The 19281-nt window shown below is 36.3% G+C and overlaps 1 protein-coding gene across 1 annotated transcript; it reads right to left on the reverse strand.

Annotated features, from left to right (window-relative positions):
• Positions 1–4962: 4962 nt before the first annotated feature.
• Positions 4963–6515, reverse strand: LOC120349660. Its single transcript, XM_039420145.1, has 2 exons — positions 6108–6515; positions 4963–5478 (listed from the first exon to the last, which is right to left on the reverse strand). Exons 1-2 carry the CDS (start codon positions 6513–6515, stop codon positions 5083–5085), a joined length of 804 nt encoding a protein of 267 aa, XP_039276079.1. The 3' UTR covers positions 4963–5082.
• Positions 6516–19281: the final 12766 nt, after the last annotated feature.

Consider the following 19281-nt stretch of genomic DNA (forward strand, 5'->3'; position numbering starts at 1 on the left):
CTGCGAGGTATTCACGGATAATTGTCTCATTCCATTCCAAATCTCCATCGCTCCATTTTATTTTATGATAGTTACGTTCCAGCCATGTTACGTCGTTAAACAATTTTGTAGTCAATTCCATCTTTGGAAATGGTGATTTGAAATGAAATACAACATAATTATTGCTCTCATCGACAATAGCAAGTTCCTTTACAATAATTTGATTACAAGTTTGCTTAAACCAGTGAAGATCAACCGTAGCAATTTTCGTAGGTGTCTGCTTTTGCACTCCTTTCTGTTCCTCTTCTCGTTTCTGTTCCTCCACCTCTGGCGCCCCCTCCTCCTCCTCCTCCTCTCCCGACTTCTGGATTGGTGTACTACTCCTCCTTGGTTCATAATAGAAATTTGTTGATTCAATATCGTAAAGTAGCGACGACTGAGTTTGAGCTTTGTCCAAAATATCAGAATCAAGATCACACTGGATACCAATAGAGCGAGTTTGTGGCTTGTCCAAAATATCAGAACACAAAGAATAGGACATGATTCCTGTTCAAAGGTAAAACTGATAATGGCTTACATTTGGCGCAGTACACACCTTATATAACCTGCAGTGATGCACTCTATCAACAAATTACTGAACTTCTTTCACCATGCTCGTGAGAGGCGTGTACTCCATCACACGATCGCTAATTAAAACGCAATACGCGGAAGTATTTGCAGGTACTGCACTATTAAATTCCATTTCAATACGAACATCTGTCGATGATTTCAAATGACTTGGTTGGTGTGAACAATCTACAACAATCAGCGGTGTTGATTCACAAAACGTTTTAAAATCGATTTCTGTTCCGAGTTCGCTATTGATTGAATGATTATAATACGAGGGTGCGAAATCCAGGAACATCCGGTATAAAACTTCCTTCTTACCTAGCAGATTTTCGTATGGATAATACTCACTATTCAAATATACTTTAATATTGTAAATATTACAGCTGTCAAAATTAGATATTGATTTTTTAATTTTATTCTTTCGATCAGTTTGAAATGCAATTATAATATATTTTGGAGTATCAAAATTCGATGTCGTGCGTACTGACCAAGAATGAACAAGTGAATTTTGCAAATTTGGTAATTCACAAATTTCCCAATGGCGGAAACTTAATTTCAGTGGAGTGTCGGCATCGAGCAGTCTCAAAAATTTCAATCGCACATGATCTTCTAAAGTAATGTAGGGCATCCGCCATTGGAGCTTAGTAATTTTTACACTAACCTCTGTACCGGTTGCAGACTCGACGCAATTGAGGTCTGAGGGCGACCTCAATAATACAAGCTCTTGTTTCAAGTTTAAAATTATTCTTTGAAAATCTTCAAAAAATGGAAGGATTAATTTCAACGGCACACAGAAAGTGAATTTATTATCTGTTAGCTCATATCCTGCTCTGTCAAAACCAGCTAAATGATATGTGTTTTTATCAGATGCGTTCTTCACAAGAATAGCTTTAATTGTAGAAGTTAAACCAATTAATCTTGATTTGGAAATTTGTTGACCTGCTAATTCGTATCGTATTTCATCAAAAAGGTTGCCCACTATGTTACTGCTTAATTTTTAGTCTGCCGCAACGGGTGCACCAGCCGCTTCAGTTGTTACCCCACTTTCGTTAATCGCAGGGGTTGCCGGCTTTGTACAGCTCACCGTTCCCTCAATTAATATAAAAGATTTGCAAGGTAGAGTATAAACATCCAATGAATTTATTCCAATTCGAGCTTCATCAGAGTTCTTTATCTCTTGACCCGAATAAACTGTATGTGTATGAAACTGGAATTTGGTTATGTCATTATAAAACTGAAGCTCTGTCTGTACGTCCAGAATATCACTAATTGCGGCCCCTCCTGACATGTCGCCAATCAACTATAAAACCTAATCTTTCCAAAGTTCTCGCACTTTTAGCTGATAACGCCCTATTATTATGTTTACTAGATGTTGACGCTATCGCGACCTTTTCTCTACTAAGGTCCTGATTATGCGTACACGTACTACGTGTACGTGGGTTGAAAATAAGATATCCCATTACTTTTGTTTTTCACGTATGTGCAGTCTAATTGTAATTGTATCTCCGCGGAAATCAATAAATGATCCATTCTGGTCTGTTACCTTTACATTAATAGTTTGAATTCGACGTGTATTCAAAGGTACATAAATAATTGGAGAGGGTACTTCATTTATTAAATAACCGCTAGGAACCTTTGGCAAAAATTCGTAGATTATATGTTTTTCTTTTCCATTAGAATAACTGCCACATGCTAAATTACATTCAACAAGAATACCATCAATGCTCGATATGTTAACCAGATGTTTGGAATAATACCATTTATTTGCTTGTAAAACTACATTATCAAAACCGAGTATCTTAGCAATCGAATCAGAGCGTGTTAAATCAATAGGCTTATCAGAATAAATTTCAATCTTCATAGTTTTTGCATTTGCATGTATAATAAGTTTATTCTTCTTCCCATCAATATTCAATTTATTCTTTAAAGATTTTATAATATCTTCAAGTTCATATGCACCGGTATCCAACAAGATTAACTTATCACCATATTTGAAGCTAGAATTTGTTCCTTTGTTTATGTTTGCAATACTATTGTAACTACAAAAATTAATCAGACCAATTTCCCATCCACTATTTTTGTCCAATTCTATAATTTCTTGTAAATGTTCGTAAAGGTTACTTGACTTTGATCTTAACGTTATAACGACCATCTTGAAATGTGTGTTCAACACAAACACTTAATTACAACTGATTTGCAAGAAACAATAACGTGAGATGACCACAAATATCACTATCTAATGGTTGCAGGTGATCCAAATTATAAAATATATTTACTCCATTTTCTTTTTTCCAATATTTGTCCAATTCGTATGGAGGTTGTAAATTTCCAATTGGATCAAAATACCATACATTACTTCCTACCTTCTTATATGCAATCCAGTGTGTCCCCGGTTGGCTGTGCTTGTCCAAATTCACGATCGCATTTTCGTTTTTTAGAATTTTTTTGGGTAATGCATCTAGCATATATATTCCTCTTAAACGAATTTGTAATAAGCTAGCCCAATCCATTAAATCATAGTTACTCAATTCTCCTTCAATATTCATGCCTTCTTCTTCTTCTTCTTCCTACTCTTCTTTGTTGTTCTACGTTTCTTAACTTGAGGGAATAAACTCACACCATATGATGATGGTGGGGGTGGGGGTGGAATTAAAAGTCGCCCACCACTAAGCGGGGGGTACGGCTTCAAATAATACCCTTTACCTGCTATATGTTGTTTCAACTGAGCTATAGCCTTGCGTGTAATATCATTACTATAACTTCTCCTCTCATTCTTCTTCTTCTTCTTCTTCTTTCTCAAAGAACCACCAAAGTAATTTTTAGCTTTCATTACATTCGTAACAAGGTAACTGAGACCTCTCTCGGCTAGGGGAGTTTTCGGATTTTTAAAAATTTCCCACGCTGCGTTCGCTAGAATTCTGTCAGCTTTGGCTCGATTAGAATTATCACTATTTAGTGAATATGCTATATCGTGGGCCTTACAAGCCTGGTCAAGTTTGTTTATTCCAGGATCTCCACGTGCTAATCGCTTTTCAAGTTTGGTTCCTGGTCCGCAATACTGGTAGCCAGGTGCTATGGGGATTTCAAAGGGTGTTACATCGATCAATTTATTTAAAATAGTTGAAGTAATACCTGTAGCAGCCCCTGCCGCCCCCTTAAGTACTTTCGCGGCCGAGCTTAAGAAGCCTCTCCCTCGTTTTCTTCCACTTTGCTTTCTCTTACATACCACCATTTTCATTACCTTTCAACTCAATGGTTGAACATTAACTAAAGTTAATTAATTAATCATTACACTAACTTAATCTAAAAGAAAAATGGAAATTTTCTATTAATTTGGAATAATACTTTGAATTCATCTATTCAGATCATCTATTTGAAAATGCATTTCAAATAGCTGATGTGAAAAAGTCAAACACAAAATAATATTGATAAGAATGAATGGAATACCAATCCAGCCATGTGTACGATGCATTCATTCATACAAGACCTTGCAAGGCACAACAAGGAAGGCAGAGCGTTGAGCCGACCTTGACACAGTGAGCTATCGGTCGATGTTGTCAGCTCATGCGCATGCTTGCGCGTGCGTACACACTTCATTCTATAAAACACATTTTAATTTTTCTTATCACTCAATGCAACTTGGAGAGTGAGTGATTGAGTTCTCTACACGTATACTAGTGTGATAGGTGAGTGAAAACTTTTTATAGAATAACATACTATTTTTTATTGATATATAACAAGTAAATTATGCGGTTAACAAAGTAGGTTATGTATATGCTGATAGGCGATGCAATTGTCACCTTAACACAAAACTTGTAAATTATAGATTCATACAACCTCAGCTGAGTGAAGTGGAGGAAACACAATACTTGAAAATTATAGATTATAATGAAAATATATGTAATGGCTTGTGCCAAAACTTAATAACACAATACTTGAAAATTGTGATTTACAAGATATAGGTTATAATGCCGAAAGGCGAAACAAAATATGTAATGGCTTGTGCCAAAACTAAATAACACAATACTTGAAAATTATAGATTATAATGAAAATATATGTAATGGCTTGTGCCAAAACTAAATAACACAATACTTGAAAATTGTGATTTACAAGATATAGGTTATAATGCCGAAAGGCGAAACAAAATATGTAATGGCTTGTGCCAAAACTAAATAACACAATACTTGAAAATTGTGATTTACAAGATATAGGTTATATTGCCGAAATGCGAAACAAAATATGTAATGGCTTGTGCCAAAACTAAATAACACAATACTTGAAAATTGTGATTTACAAGATATAGGTTATATTGCCGAAAGGCGATGTAATGTCAAGTCCGAAAATATATGCCGAAAGGCGATGCAATGTCAAGTCCGAAAATATATGCCGAAAGGCGATGCAATGTCAAGTCCGAAAATTTGTTACAAGATTATTAACAAAATAAGTAATAATAAAATTCATAAAATGTTAAATGGTAATATAATTATCATGATTTAAATTTTATGCATTTTGACAATGTTGATGTCGGTCATGTACTGATTAATATGTTTGACAAACAGTAACAATGATTTACATTTACTTTTAAAATTTTGGATGTCTTTGGGGGTCAAGATCAGCGTGAAACGTTCAGGTATGTAAACATCTGTTGTTCTCTGACCTGACAGCCGGATCTTGAGCACCACGCGACGTCCATGTTGATTGCAGACCTCCCTCACGTCCTCAATAGGGTAAGGCGTACCCTCCATCAACTCTCTTAGAGGAGTCCAGGGTTTCGGGGCGTACCTATTGATGACAGTGAGGAAGTGCTCCTCGGGGAGAATTTCATCCTCCTCCTGCTGTAACAGCGTCATTATGGAGCTGTCCTCCTCATCCTCTTCCACCGCACGTTTCTTTTGAAAAATATTTCATTAGACTCTTATTTGTTTCAGGTTATAAAATCATACAAGAGAGAGATCTTGCGCTCAACAGATTCACTACTCAAAACTGTGACTAATAACTCGCAAATTCTCTGACATGAGAGAGTGATCTTGCGCTCAACAGATTCACTACTCAAAAAATGTGAGTAATAACTTGGAAATTCTCTGACATAACTCTCAATTATCGGAAAAAAATTTTTCACTCCATTACAATCAACATAAATGATTGCAGAAAACATAAATATTTCACCTTTCATTAATCATGCAAATTTTTGTTTCACACTCAAACAACATATGATTTGATTTTTCATATATATATATGTAATCAGTATGTAATTCTCCAATTCAAATTGTTTCAGTAGGAATGTTTCATGCAACATATTTAGTAAACATGTTTAAACAATACAACCATCGTGTGAAAAATTTATCTGTGTTCGGATTAAACGCTCAGTCTTGAGACTTTGCTCACAGTAATTTCATATTTATTCGAGTAAACATATAGAGACTTGTAGTAATGTACACAAAAGATTTTATCGATTATAGATTCATAGATTATAAAATCTTTTGTGTACATTACAATAATAATATTTTTGTATGCTAACCTTCGATTGAGTGAGGATGTTGGAAGGCTCCTCCTCATCCTCGTCGAAAAACAGCCTCCTCTTGACAGACTGCTTGGGGGCGGCAGGCACAGATGTTAGAGCTGCTCGTCGCGGCGCCCAAGTTGCTTGCGTCGGAGGGGTACTGTCTCCCACGATGATGCTGGAATCCTCATCTTGGACGAAGATCCCTTGTTCCTTCAAGGGATCTGAGGTTGAGGCTGAGGAGGAGGTGGCGGCAGCAGCAGAGGTGGAGGCGACAGCTGATGTTGTAGCCGTGCTGCGGCGCTTCTGCTGCTGCTGCTGCTCCCAGAAGTTGAGTTCCCTCTTCGGAGGCGGGCTGCCTGGCAAGATGAACATTTGCGAGGAGTTGGAGTTGGAGTTGAAGGATGCACGGTGTGACTTGTCCATGGTGTTTTGAAAGTGTTGAGAATTTTAGCGCGTACTAATAGCTCTCTAACGTGAATGATGATTTTCCACTGAGAAAAGCGATTATATAGCAAGTCGTTTCTCTGTCTGTTGCAGGCTTGTACGAGTGAGATAGAAACACAAAGGAGGCGTGTATCACAATTGGCGAACACTGCCGATACTCCCCAGAGCTTTAGCACGAGGTCACCGCTAACATTTGATTGTAAGTGAAAATTTTTGTTATATTCTCATATTTTTGTGAAATAACACTAAATTGATTTATAATATATATATTTAGTGTTACAGTTATTAAATATTTCATTGTTTTTCCACAGCATTTTCTCACCTCACAACTCGGTCTCATAAGCAGTTGTGCTCTCGTGAAGGAACCTTACCTACATCGAGAAAATCATAGGCGAGGAGCTACCTGAGTTGAGACGATACCTGAACCGAGTCGAGGAGCTAACTGAGAGAAGTCGATTATTTCATTTCGTCATCATCAACACATGTAAGTTCATTTTTACTTAAAGTTTTATCCTCGGAGGAGAAAATTAACCTTCTACATTATACTGCATGTTTGTGATTTTTTCGGTTCATCTATATGATGAGCGTCTTTTGTCTTAGACTCATCAGCATAATATATACAAAACGGTGTATGCATTACTTTTTCAAATGGTTCAACGATAATATATTTACAAAACTCGCATTGTAGATTGTGAAAGTTATTTAAGAAATAACCATTTCTTGCAAAATATTCTGCTCTATCAGTTAATGGTTTGCATATGTAACAATGTAGATGGTGTGGTGGCAGTTTTTCAAACCACTCTCCTTGTACAGATAAAACTTCTGGCATATTAGTAAATGATAAATATCTTTCTTCATATTCTCGTAGAATATTATTATCGTAATTCTCATCTTCAATTGTTATATTTCCTTTCCTTCTACAGTTCGGGCTAAATTTTGCATGTTCGTTGACTACACAATCATTTTGATCCCAATCTCCTATACAAACTGAACAAAATACGCAGCGCACAATATCCGGTTCACTTGCGAATACAAAACCGTCTTTCGCCATATTTTCTGCCGACAAATTCTGACTAGTTTTTGTCCATTTTTTATCGAATGTTAATAATCTCAATCTTTCATGTAACATTATCTGTCCTTGTGATAACATCGTGAATGCCAATTCACAACTGATTGTGAATTACATTCCTTTACACATACTATTAATTATTGCCCCTATGCCATCCTGATCATTATTCTTTTGTTTTTTCAGTATCATGCCGAGGGAACGCAGACTTCGTGGGATCAATTCAAGCGCAGTTCGCCATCGCATCAGTTTTGAGGACGAGGATATTGACATTGAGAGTGTGCTTGAGAGGACGAAAACTCGAGTTTTCGAGATAATTAGGGAGCATGCGGCACGGTATGATGGAAATGTAAGGTGGTACATAGTTTTAAACGTTTTATTGTATAAATTAGTGGTGCTGGATGACAAGTTTGATGAGTCTGTTTCATCTCTAATAAATCTGCATAGTTACTCCAACATAGCGCTAAACGTGCTTGAGAACTATGACGACTTCAATGAACATTTCATGTTAGCTGTAAGAAAAATCATCATGTCTTTCGAAAATTTCGTAAGACATGGGAGTGGATGGGTGCTAAAGAAAATTGAATCACTGGATGTAAATGTAATCAAATATAATCCTATATACACATCCAGTTACATTCAAACACCCCAGTTTTTGAAAAACAAAAAATGTATTATAAATGTCAAAAATCTTTCTGACGAAAAATGTTTTTTGTGGTCGGTCCTCGCATATTTCCATCAGAAACCAAATAGAGCGAACTTGACTGTAAAGTATTTGAGCAAGTTTGCTCACAGACTCAATATGCGAGGTGTAAATTTCCCGGTGACGACACGCGATATTAAGAAATTCGAAATACTCAATCCGGATATTGCAATTCACGTCATCGCGTATGACAACAAAAAATTTTTTCCCTACCGTACAAGCATTTTCCGCACGCGTAAACACCAAATTAATCTTTTAATGTTGAAAGCTGATGCAGGAAAAACACATTATTGTTTAATCAACACCGCTAACGGAAAAAACGGATTATCGCGACTTTTCTCTCACCTTTCAAAACACCATGGACAAGTACATGTTTGTAATTTCTGTTTTCACCGGTTCACATCAGACAAATCTATAAATTGTGACGGGAAAGCAAATTTGATGAAACATATGGAACTTTGTTCCAAGTTTGAATCTCAGCGCGTTTCATATCCTAAACGCGGAGAGACAATTAAATTCAAAAAACTAGGCGCGACGTTAAAGAAAAAGTACACCATTTACGCGGATTTAGAAACATACGTTGTGAATATTAATGATGATGATGTTGATGATGATTCCGATTCCGATGAAATTACTCGTAGTTACACAAAGAAAACGGCGCGGCATATTCCTTGCGGGTATTGTTTCGTTGTTATAGATGTAAACGGAGAAATTGCATACGGACCTGTACTCCATAGATCGAGTAGTTTAGACGAAAAAATCATGGAGAAATTTCTTCAGGAAATTACAGATCTTGGCGAAATTTTGTATGAGGATATGAAACGAGAAATTCCGATGCAACATTTGTCCGAAAGTGAAGAGCGCGAATTTCAAAATTCAGTAAACTGCGGGCTTTGTGCTGAACCGTTCTCAGAAACCGATATTAAATGTCGACACCACGCGCATGAAACCGGTAATTACCTATGTGCAGCACATGTTTCTTGCAATTTAACAGCTCGTACTCCGGAGTACATTTCGTGTTATTTCCATAATTTCTCCGGTTTTGATTCGCATTTTATTCTGAAAGCGCTCGGTAAATGTAAAAAAGAAATATCCTGCATCGCGAATACATCAGAGAGATTTTTAACACTTTCGGTAGGCAAAATTAAATTTCTAGATTCCTACAAGTTTATGTCTGAATCCTTGGAAGTATTGGTGCGTAATTTGGTAGAAAGTACAGACATGGAAAAGAAGTTCGAAAGATTATTTTCGGTGTTTCATGATCCACCTCGCGAACACAGACAGCTCTTGTTGAAAAAAGGAGTATATCCCTACTCGTACATGAGCTGTCCCGAAAAATTCGCGGAAACATCGCTCCCTCCCATTGAATGTTTTCATAACGACTTAACTGATACACCTCTGTCTCGCGAAGAATATGAGCATGCGCAAAGAGTGTTCTCAACATTCAAGCTGAAAAATCTGGGTGAATATCACGATTTTTATTTATGTTTGGACGTAATGCTATTAGCGGTAGTTTTTGAATCCATGAGGTCTACGCTTTTTAGCTCATACGGTCTTGATGTGACGCATTTTCTTTCTCTCGCGCACTTCACCTGGAATTGCATGCTGAAACACACTAAAGTCGAACTGCAATTACTTACAGATCCGGACATGCATCTTATGTTTGAGGCGGGGATGAGGGGTGGGGTGTCATTTATCGGTAAACGTTATTGCGAAGCAAATAACAAACATCTACCCGAAACATACGATCCTTCAAAACCGTCTAATTATCTGCTTTATATTGATGCAAACAGTTTATACTCGGAAGCTATGAGCAGACCCCTCCCTTTTGGGAATTTCAAATTCCTCACAGAGGAAGAAATTTCCAAACTTGATTTCGCGAATTTGGACAGCAATTCAGGAACTGGTTACGTAATTGAATGTGATCTCGAGTACCCGAAAGATTTACACGATAAGCATGCCAGCTTCCCTCTCGCGCCGCTACACTTAACTCCACCGCGGGAATTGCTGTCCGAGTATCAGACAAATGAGAACGGTCAGGGAGTGACCAGAAAACTCATGAACACACTTTTTAACCGTGAAAAGTACATTGTACACTATGTCAATTTAAAACTCTACCTTCAGCTCGGTTTGAAATTATTGAAAGTGCATCGCGTCATTAGTTTTTCCCAATCTCCCTGGCTGAAAAGCTACATCGACTTCAATATCCGGAATAGACAGAACGCGAAAAATAAATTTGAAATATCCTTCTTTAAGGCCTGTTGTAACTTGATATTTGGAAAAACTATACAATCAGTTCGGAAACATATGAATGTTAAAATTATTACAGACGAAAAACGATTAGACAAGTACATTTCAAATCCGTTATGCAAACGCTGGCAAATAATTAGTCCGGACGTGATCGCGGTTTTCTCTCGCAAGTTGGAACTTAAAATGAACAAACCTGTCTATTCCGGCTTTTCCGTACTGGAGTTGAGTAAATTCCATATGTACGATTTTTTCTATTGCAAATTACAAAAAATCGTACCCTGGAACTGCGTAGAACTCTGTATGACCGATACCGACAGTTTTCTTCTAAACCTGAAAGTCGAAGATGTGTATCAGTTGATTAAAGATAATTTGAACCTATTCGATACTTCAAACTATCCACCTGCCCACCCTTGCTTTTCCATGGAGAGAAATAAAGTTGTAGGTAAGTTTAAGGATGAAACGGGCTCAAGGCCGATCTCTAAATTTATAGGTCTTAGATCGAAACTTTACAGCTTTTTAGTTTGTAATGAGAATGATGACGAGGTTGTAAATAAATGCGTAGCAAAAGGAGTAAAGTCATCGGTTAAATGTAGAAAACTTAATTTTAATTTGTATAAGAAATCATTGTTTGAACGTAGTGTACATGTAGAAAAATTTAGTATGTTAAGATCCTATAACCATAGTATGTTTCAGGTCGAATGTGCTAAGGTCTGTTTGAGTCCTTATGACGATAAAAGATACATTGAAGAAAATGGTCTGAATACTCTGCCTTTCGGTCATTATACCCTCAACACTTCAACTGATTGATCAGTATGTGTCGTGACAATCATCCAACACCACTAATTTGATTTGTCTGTTGTAAATATCATGAATATTATTAGATCTAAGCTAGCTTTAGAGCTTCATAGCGTGCCGCGTGTGAACTATCCCACTCGCAAGTATGAACTGAAAAGTGAAAAAGATCTCCTTCAAGCAGACCTTATTGAAATGATAAGTTTATCACGTTTTAATAAGGGTTATAAATATATCTTAGTTGTTATTAATTGTTTTACAAAATTTGCATATTGTATACCATTAAAAGACAAGACAAGTCAATCTGTATTTAACGCTCTCCAACCAATTATTTCTAAAAATAAGGGCATTAAGCTGTTTCAAACAGATCAGGGAACAGAATTCTTCAATTCAAAAGTTAAAGCATTATTAGATAAATATAGTATTAAACATTACCATGTTTTTACCGATAAGAAAGCCTCCATAGTTGAAAGGTTTAATAGAACACTTAAAGCAAAAATTTATAGATATTTAACTGAGCACGGAACAAAAAACTGGTTAACCAATCTAGACAGTTTGGTTCGTGATTATAATGCTACAGTGCACAGTTCAATTAGAATGAAACCTAAAGATGTTCGCAGGAAAGATCGTACACATGTTTTATCGTCATTGAATTCTGCATTCAATAGACGATATAAATTGAAAAATTCAAAACCAAAATTTAAGCTAGGCGATATCGTGCGAATCTCGAAGAAACGATTATTTTTCGATAAATCTTATAACATAAACTGGAGCGCAGAGTATTTTGTGATTCACTCCATTTTCCCTTCCAAACCTATAACCTACTCACTGAGAGATCTAAACGGTGAAGTAATTAGTGGCCGGTTTTATGCAGAAGAAATTAAAAAAACGCAATTAAACGAAACAGAGAGACAAGTGTATTTGATTGAAAAAATATTAAAACGTGATAAAAAAGGATTGTTAGTGAAATGGATTGGATTTTCTAAACCTAGCTATATTAGTAAAGATCAATTATTAGATGAAAAATAATCTTTTGTACTCAATTGTAAATAACATGTACATTTATTGTAAATAATCTATCGAAGATTTTATTGTAAATATCATGATGTACATTTGTTGAAAATATATTAGAAGTATTATTTGTCATCATCAAACATTGGTTCTCATTTCGTAATATAAGAATCTTTTGAACATCCATAATCTGTCTGATGATGTGGAGAGGAGGTGGAGAGTGTTGCTCTGCATTCCAATCTCTGGGAAACGCCTCTCTCACACAAGTAGCGTCATCATGACCTCGGTCATTGTTCTAAATACCAGTGCCTTTGTTCTAACTATTCAGTGGCTTATCAGATCACGTACTGTACGTTTGTAATCATGAGCCAATTACCAATTGTTAACTTTGATACCTTAATTACAAATAAAGAAAAGCCTACATTTTGTAAAAATGGGAATCTGCTACCTCACAATGCGCGAATGTTAATAATTTCTCCTAGTGCTGGAGGAAAAACAAATCTCTTATTTAATTTAGTATTTGCTGAAAATGGTTTAAAATTTAAGCACATTTACTTATTTAGTAAAAGTTTATATCAACCAAAATATGTCTTTTTAAAACAGGTATTTGCAGGTTTGAAAAATATCGGTTTTCACATGAAAGATGATGTGAGCCAAATTCCACATCCTAACCGAATCCCCGAGTATAGCTTAGTTATATTTGATGATTTGCAACTTTCCCATGTCCCACAGATTAGAGAATATTTTACAATGGGTCGTCATCGTAATATTGATACTGCATATTTAATTCAGAGTTATGGTGCCACACAGAAACATTTCACTAGGGATAACGCAAATATGATTATTATTTTTAAAATGGATTTATTGAGTCTCAAATTAATTCACAGAGATCATGTTGGAGGAGATATGTCTTATAAAGATTTCAGTAAACTTTGTCATACAGTTTGGAATCGTAAACCGCATAACTTTCTTACAATTTTAAAAGAATGTACTATAAAGGAAGGAAAATATCGGGATTCACTGGACACGATACTTTCCCCTCAGTAGAGTATAATTCTTTGTGCAGTCATGTTGTCTAAAACACATAAGAGTAGGAGGAGGAGGGGGAGGAAGAGGAGAGGAAATAGCTTAGTAAATAACAGGAAGGAGAATTTAATAGAAACGATTAAGACATTACGAAAGGTGATTAGTGACAAGCATAAAAGCCTTATTAATTTTGAAAAACGAACGGATGAATTCAATAGGAAATCTCTTTCGCCATTAATTGAACCTATAATTGAATTGGGAAAAACAAATCTCTTATTTAATTTAGTATTTGCTGAAAATGGTTTAAAATTTAAGCACATTTACTTATTTAGTAAAAGTTTATATCAACCAAAATATGTCTTTTTAAAACAGGTATTTGCAGGTTTGAAAAATATCGGTTTTCACATGAAAGATGATGTGAGCCAAATTCCACATCCTAACCGAATCCCCGAGTATAGCTTAGTTATATTTGATGATTGCAACTTTCCCATGTTCCACAGATTAGAGAATATTTTACAATGGGTCGTCATCGTAATATTGATACTGCATATTTAATTCAGAGTTATGGTGCCACACAGAAACATTTCACTAGGGATAACGCAAATATGATTATTATTTTTAAAATGGATTTATTGAGTCTCAAATTAATTCACAGAGATCATGTTGGAGGAGATATGTCTTATAAAGATTTCAGTAAACTTTGTCATACAGTTTGGAATCGTAAACCGCATAACTTTCTTACAATTTTAAAAGAATGTACTATAAAGGAAGGAAAATATCGGGATTCACTGGACACGATACTTTCCCCTCAGTAGAGTATAATTCTTTGTGCAGTCATGTTGTCTAAAACACATAAGAGTAGGAGGAGGAGGGGGAGGAAGAGGAGAGGAAATAGCTTAGTAAATAACAGGAAGGAGAATTTAATAGAAACGATTAAGACATTACGAAAGGTGATTAGTGACAAGCATAAAAGCCTTATTAATTTTGAAAAACGAACGGATGAATTCAATAGGAAATCTCTTTCGCCATTAATTGAACCTATAATTGAATTGGGAAAAACCAAATCTACATTGCATTCTAATCATGATTTTACACCTAAAAAGGAAGAAGTAAAAGAGGAACAAGAGAGTATGGAAATTGATAATGAAGATGATGATGATGATGAGTATGAAGATGAGGAAGAGGAGAGGAGGATGGTGATGATGATGATGATGATGATGATGGGAGTTCACTTGGTGCTAGCAGAATCAATGATTTGTTGAGCAAATACCTAACAGTGTTTCATAACGAAAAGTTGAATAATTCAATTACTTATGGAGTTTCATACAAACATCAAAGTGAAAAGTATTATATCGGTGATATACAGGTAATATTTGATAATGGATATATAGATGTTGATAAAGAAAGAATTCAATTAACTCGCGGATTACTCGAATTATTATTCAAAGCGAGACCAAACAGAAATCTTTATAATAATGATGACCTTGACAAGTACAAACGTATCTTATTACTTACTGGCGTACATTTAGATCGAAGAGGCTATGTTAAACGTAATCATGGAATTAAATCGCAATTGATTCAGAAATTATTTCCCAGTAAAAAACTTGTTAAAAAGAAGGGACAAGGTTTGTTGAATTTTGCAAAAAATATTTCTCATGAAAGAAATTACCAATACTTTGATAGTTTTGATGAACTAGTGGAAAGATTAAATTTACTCTATTCCTCAAAAGCTTCTGGGAATTCTGCTCATGATGTTGAGATTTCATCTATACTAGAAGAGCTCAGAGAAGCAAAACTAATTATTTAGTGTCACGATGACCTTGCATCGATTCGGACGGATTGAAACACCTACTGCTACCGCTTCAACTGCTGAGGTTTCCTGTAATATTGATGTCATAACACAGACTATAATTGATTCAATAAATCAGCAGGGAATCAGTGAAGCTGTTAAAAGTTCATTACAGAATTTTAGTGCAAATATTGATAAAGTTATCATAGAGAGAACACAAACTCTACAGAGTGCATTAGGAGAAGTGAAAAATTTATCAGATACCTTTTCAACCCAGTTGGTTAGTATTGACAAAAATAAGGTTGATAAATCTTATTTGGACGAAAAATTGAAAGCCATTTCTGATAAAAATTTAGAGATCTTGGACAGAAACTATCTTAACACTAAACTGAAACAGCTTAGTACAGAAATTTTTACTAAAGTAAATGAAACACAACCGTCAGTAATTGATAATAAATATTTAGATACTGTTTTGGAGAAATTGACTAGTAAAAATATAACTAAGGAAGAATTTGAAAAAAGATTATCTGGAATGGCAGACGCAATAAAAGCTACTATTTTTGATGGGATTAAACAATTCGTTACAAAGGATGCTGTTAATGGTCTGATTAAACAAATTAATGAGCAATATGCACAAAAAACTGATTTAAAAGATTTTATTAAGAAAGATGAATTGGATCTTGCTGTTAAAAAGGTTAATGATGAACTAACAACCTTGATTACAAATTCTGAAAAAGATACTGTGATGAGACTGCAATGTTCACCCGCTTTTATAGATTATTTAAAATTATTCATTCACAAAATGGCCTACGATATTGTAAGGAATTACGCAAAAGTTAGTTTTAATATGAATTGGATAGAGGCTAAACAACATAATTTGACTGAGGAACAGGTGGGAGATTTGATTACATCGAAAATGGGTCTTGGTCAATATGCTGGGTTTGTATTAGCCCCAAAAGAAAATCTATAACGAGCGGTAACAATTTAATTGTAAGCATAGCTGGCGAGGGAAAGCAGAGCTGGCGAGGGAAAGCAGACTTCGTAGCATCCAATTCAACTGCTAGTAGTAGCGAACGGTCGATCATAGTGGAGAACGGAATGAATTCTCTATTCTCTCTTTACTCCTCATTCGTAAAATGCTGTGCTCCGCTACGCGGAAAGAGGCATATGCTCGTATACGGATGACGAAGTAAAGGAGAGCAAACTCAACACACATGGCTTTTGCAGCAGAGGAAAAGCAGCAACGCGCGAGGAGGCCCGAATTGGGTGCATACCAGTCTGCTACTTGTGTGAGAGAGAAACACATAGGAGCGCATCACCATTTCTCTCTCTCTATAACCTTGGCACGAGCGATGGATTTCACTACGTAACATCACATTAGATAAGGAAAGTATAGCACGCGTCGAATTGCAGCAACAGAAGGTGTCATTTGCTTTGAAACGTTCGAACTGATAAGACGATAAAATGAGTGCTTATTTCGATTGCGCAAGCTTTAATGAATTTTCAATTGATGCAGACCCGCAAGCAAATTGGGGTTTTGACCATTTGGCTTACGATTGGTTTACTGTAACCAATGTCACATTTCCTGATAGTGGTGAAATTTGCATACACATAATTGATATTGATAGTGAAGGAGACTTTAAAGAGGTTATCAACTTGCCCAATGAGTATTCTCTAGTCTTAAACAAGCATAAACTTAAAAGTTTTCTTTCATGCTCATGGGAACTTAATATCAGTGGAAATCGAATTTTCCTAAGAGAACTGCACAGTGAATGCAAATATTGATGATGTTGATTTGAGCACACCAAGTGATATAGGTCTGAGAATATCTATAAATATTTTTGGAATGCTTGTTCGTACTAAATTTACTAATAGATATTCTCGGAGAGCACACTTGACCAAAAAAAAAAAAAGCAACGCCCGCAGGTTTGTACAGCACACATAGAAGAAGAGGAATTTTAGAATTTGGAAATTCTTCTTCTTCTAAACTGTTGGGTGGAAAGCAAACCGGATTCACTTTAATCTGACAGTAGAAAGGGAAATTAATTTTTCCAACAGGGAAATTATTTTTTCCCTTTTTCCCTCAAAGAGAGAGAAAGGGAAATTATTTTTTCCCTCACTGAGAGAGAGGGAAGATCACTCTCTCTCTCTTTTCAACCCCCTCGTCCTCACTGGAGAGGGGTGATAAGATAAGGAGAGGGAGAGGGAGAGGGAGAGGGAGAAGGAGAAGGAGAGGGAGAGGAGAGGGAGAGGGAGAGGGAGAGGGAGAGGGAGAGGGAGAGGGAGAGGGAGAAGGAGAGGGAGAAGGAGAGGAGAGGGAGAAGGAGTGGGAGAGGGGGAGGAGAGGGGGAGTTTGCGCATGCGCAAACTCTAGAGGGGGAGGGGGAAGGGGGAGGGGGAGGGGGATTTGCACAAAAATTTTTCCTTATTTCTCGGTAATTGCGCAAAAATTCTTCGCAGTAATCCCAATATTAGGCTACTGGCTTTATGATTAGCTGGCTTATTATTCTTTTTACAATTAACACAAGTTGGAATTTCCTTTTCGGAAGGGCAGTTTTTAGAATTATGTCCTATAACTGAACAGTGCCCGCAGACATCCTGTTCTTTTTTACAATGCTTCATCACGTGATTAAACCCATGGCACCGGAAGCATCTCTGAGCTACAGTATAGTCGCTGGCTTTGCAGCATGTAAAGTCGATAAACAGCTTTACCTTGTTAATTATTAGCTTCCTTATTTCAGGATCGCATTCAAACACCCAATGAAGGGTATCTTTATCTCTTGGGCCTAACTTGAATGATGGGACGCAGCCTTTGACAAAGTTTTCTTTTTCGATTCAAGAGTTATAGAAATTCTTTTCATAGATTATCTCTGACAGCTCCTCTTTATTTACATCTGATGGGACATCGTACAAGATTATCCTTGGCTTCTTGTTTGCAGGCTCCGTGATTTTTATCCCTCCTTTTTGTAAGCTTTTGTTTGTTAGTATTTTTTATTTAAGCTGAATATTGTTTCTTGTAACTTTGGCGCACCTGAATTGAGATTTTCTGTCAACTGACTGATAGTAATAGCCCTTGTCTCGATTCTAACGACTGATTCCGTTGTTTCAACTAACATCTCTGAAAATCTATCATAATCTACTCTTAAAAGTTTCTTTCTCTCATATTCAACTGCAGCCCATTTTTTATTATATAGTTCCTCAATATCCTTTTTGAATTCATTGTCCATAACTTCACTTATAGTATTCATATTGTTACCTTTTTGCATCTCCTCCTCCTGGTCCTGTTACTGCTCCAAAGGGCTAATGGTAACGTTTTGTTGAAACGCCTCTCCTTCTTCTTTCTCCTCCTCTTCTTCGTATTCTGGAATCACTCCATATGGTGGTTTTTTGGTGATTGCATTTGTTGAAAAGACACCACACTATAATGTTGATGGTACTACACTATATTATAGCTGATGTAAAACTAACAATATTCTATTGACCTACTTTTCACTGTTATTGAAAGCTACTCTACTCGCTAATTTAGATGTTTACTGTACGACTGCTCGACTACGACTCAAATCATTGACTGGAATCATTGTATAATTTCTATCTTTGACCGGAATGGCCGATTCATGTCGATTGTCGATGCACTCACAACACCTTATTTAAAGCATGCTAAGATGCGTACAGACTTTCGCTCTGCTCCGCAACCGAACGTAACTCGAGCAGAGCGATTGATGATCGACCGGCGAGCAAGAGTGGAACGCGAGAAGAGCTAACATCTCCCGTAACGTTCATGATCGGTGCGAGTACAGTGCGTGGGCGGAGCGATTGCGATGCGATGGCGGGACGAGGGCGGTACGCGGAGCTGGTTGGAGGCGCAGCCTTATAAAAGCATATTATTTATTGTTTTATCATTGAATCTCTATACAGTGATCTTGATGGAAACATTTTGATATTTCTTCTTCAAGAACAATATTGAGGGTAGGTTCCATTGAGATCTTATTCTATTGAAAAGAAAACTACTTTTCTTTCGCTTACAAATAATTTTCGTTTGCCAACTTGAAACAAGCATTTCGAATCCATTTTCATTTTATTTTAATGGAATGCCGGTCGGTCATAATAT

This window comes from Nilaparvata lugens, chromosome 2, assembly GCF_014356525.2.
Source record: "Nilaparvata lugens isolate BPH chromosome 2, ASM1435652v1, whole genome shotgun sequence".
Taxonomy (NCBI): domain Eukaryota; kingdom Metazoa; phylum Arthropoda; class Insecta; order Hemiptera; family Delphacidae; genus Nilaparvata; species Nilaparvata lugens.

What these genes read in the sequence shown, in the direction of transcription:
- LOC120349660 (XM_039420145.1), bottom strand. Translation starts at nt 6,515, where the DNA reads ATGGACAAGTCACACCGTGCATCCTTCAACTCCAACTCCAACTCCTCG. An exon ending in ACATCCTCACTCAATCGAAG is followed by an intron (nt 5,479 to 6,107) that starts GTTAGCATACAA and finishes ATTTTTCAAAAG; the next exon opens with AAACGTGCGGTGGAAGAGGA.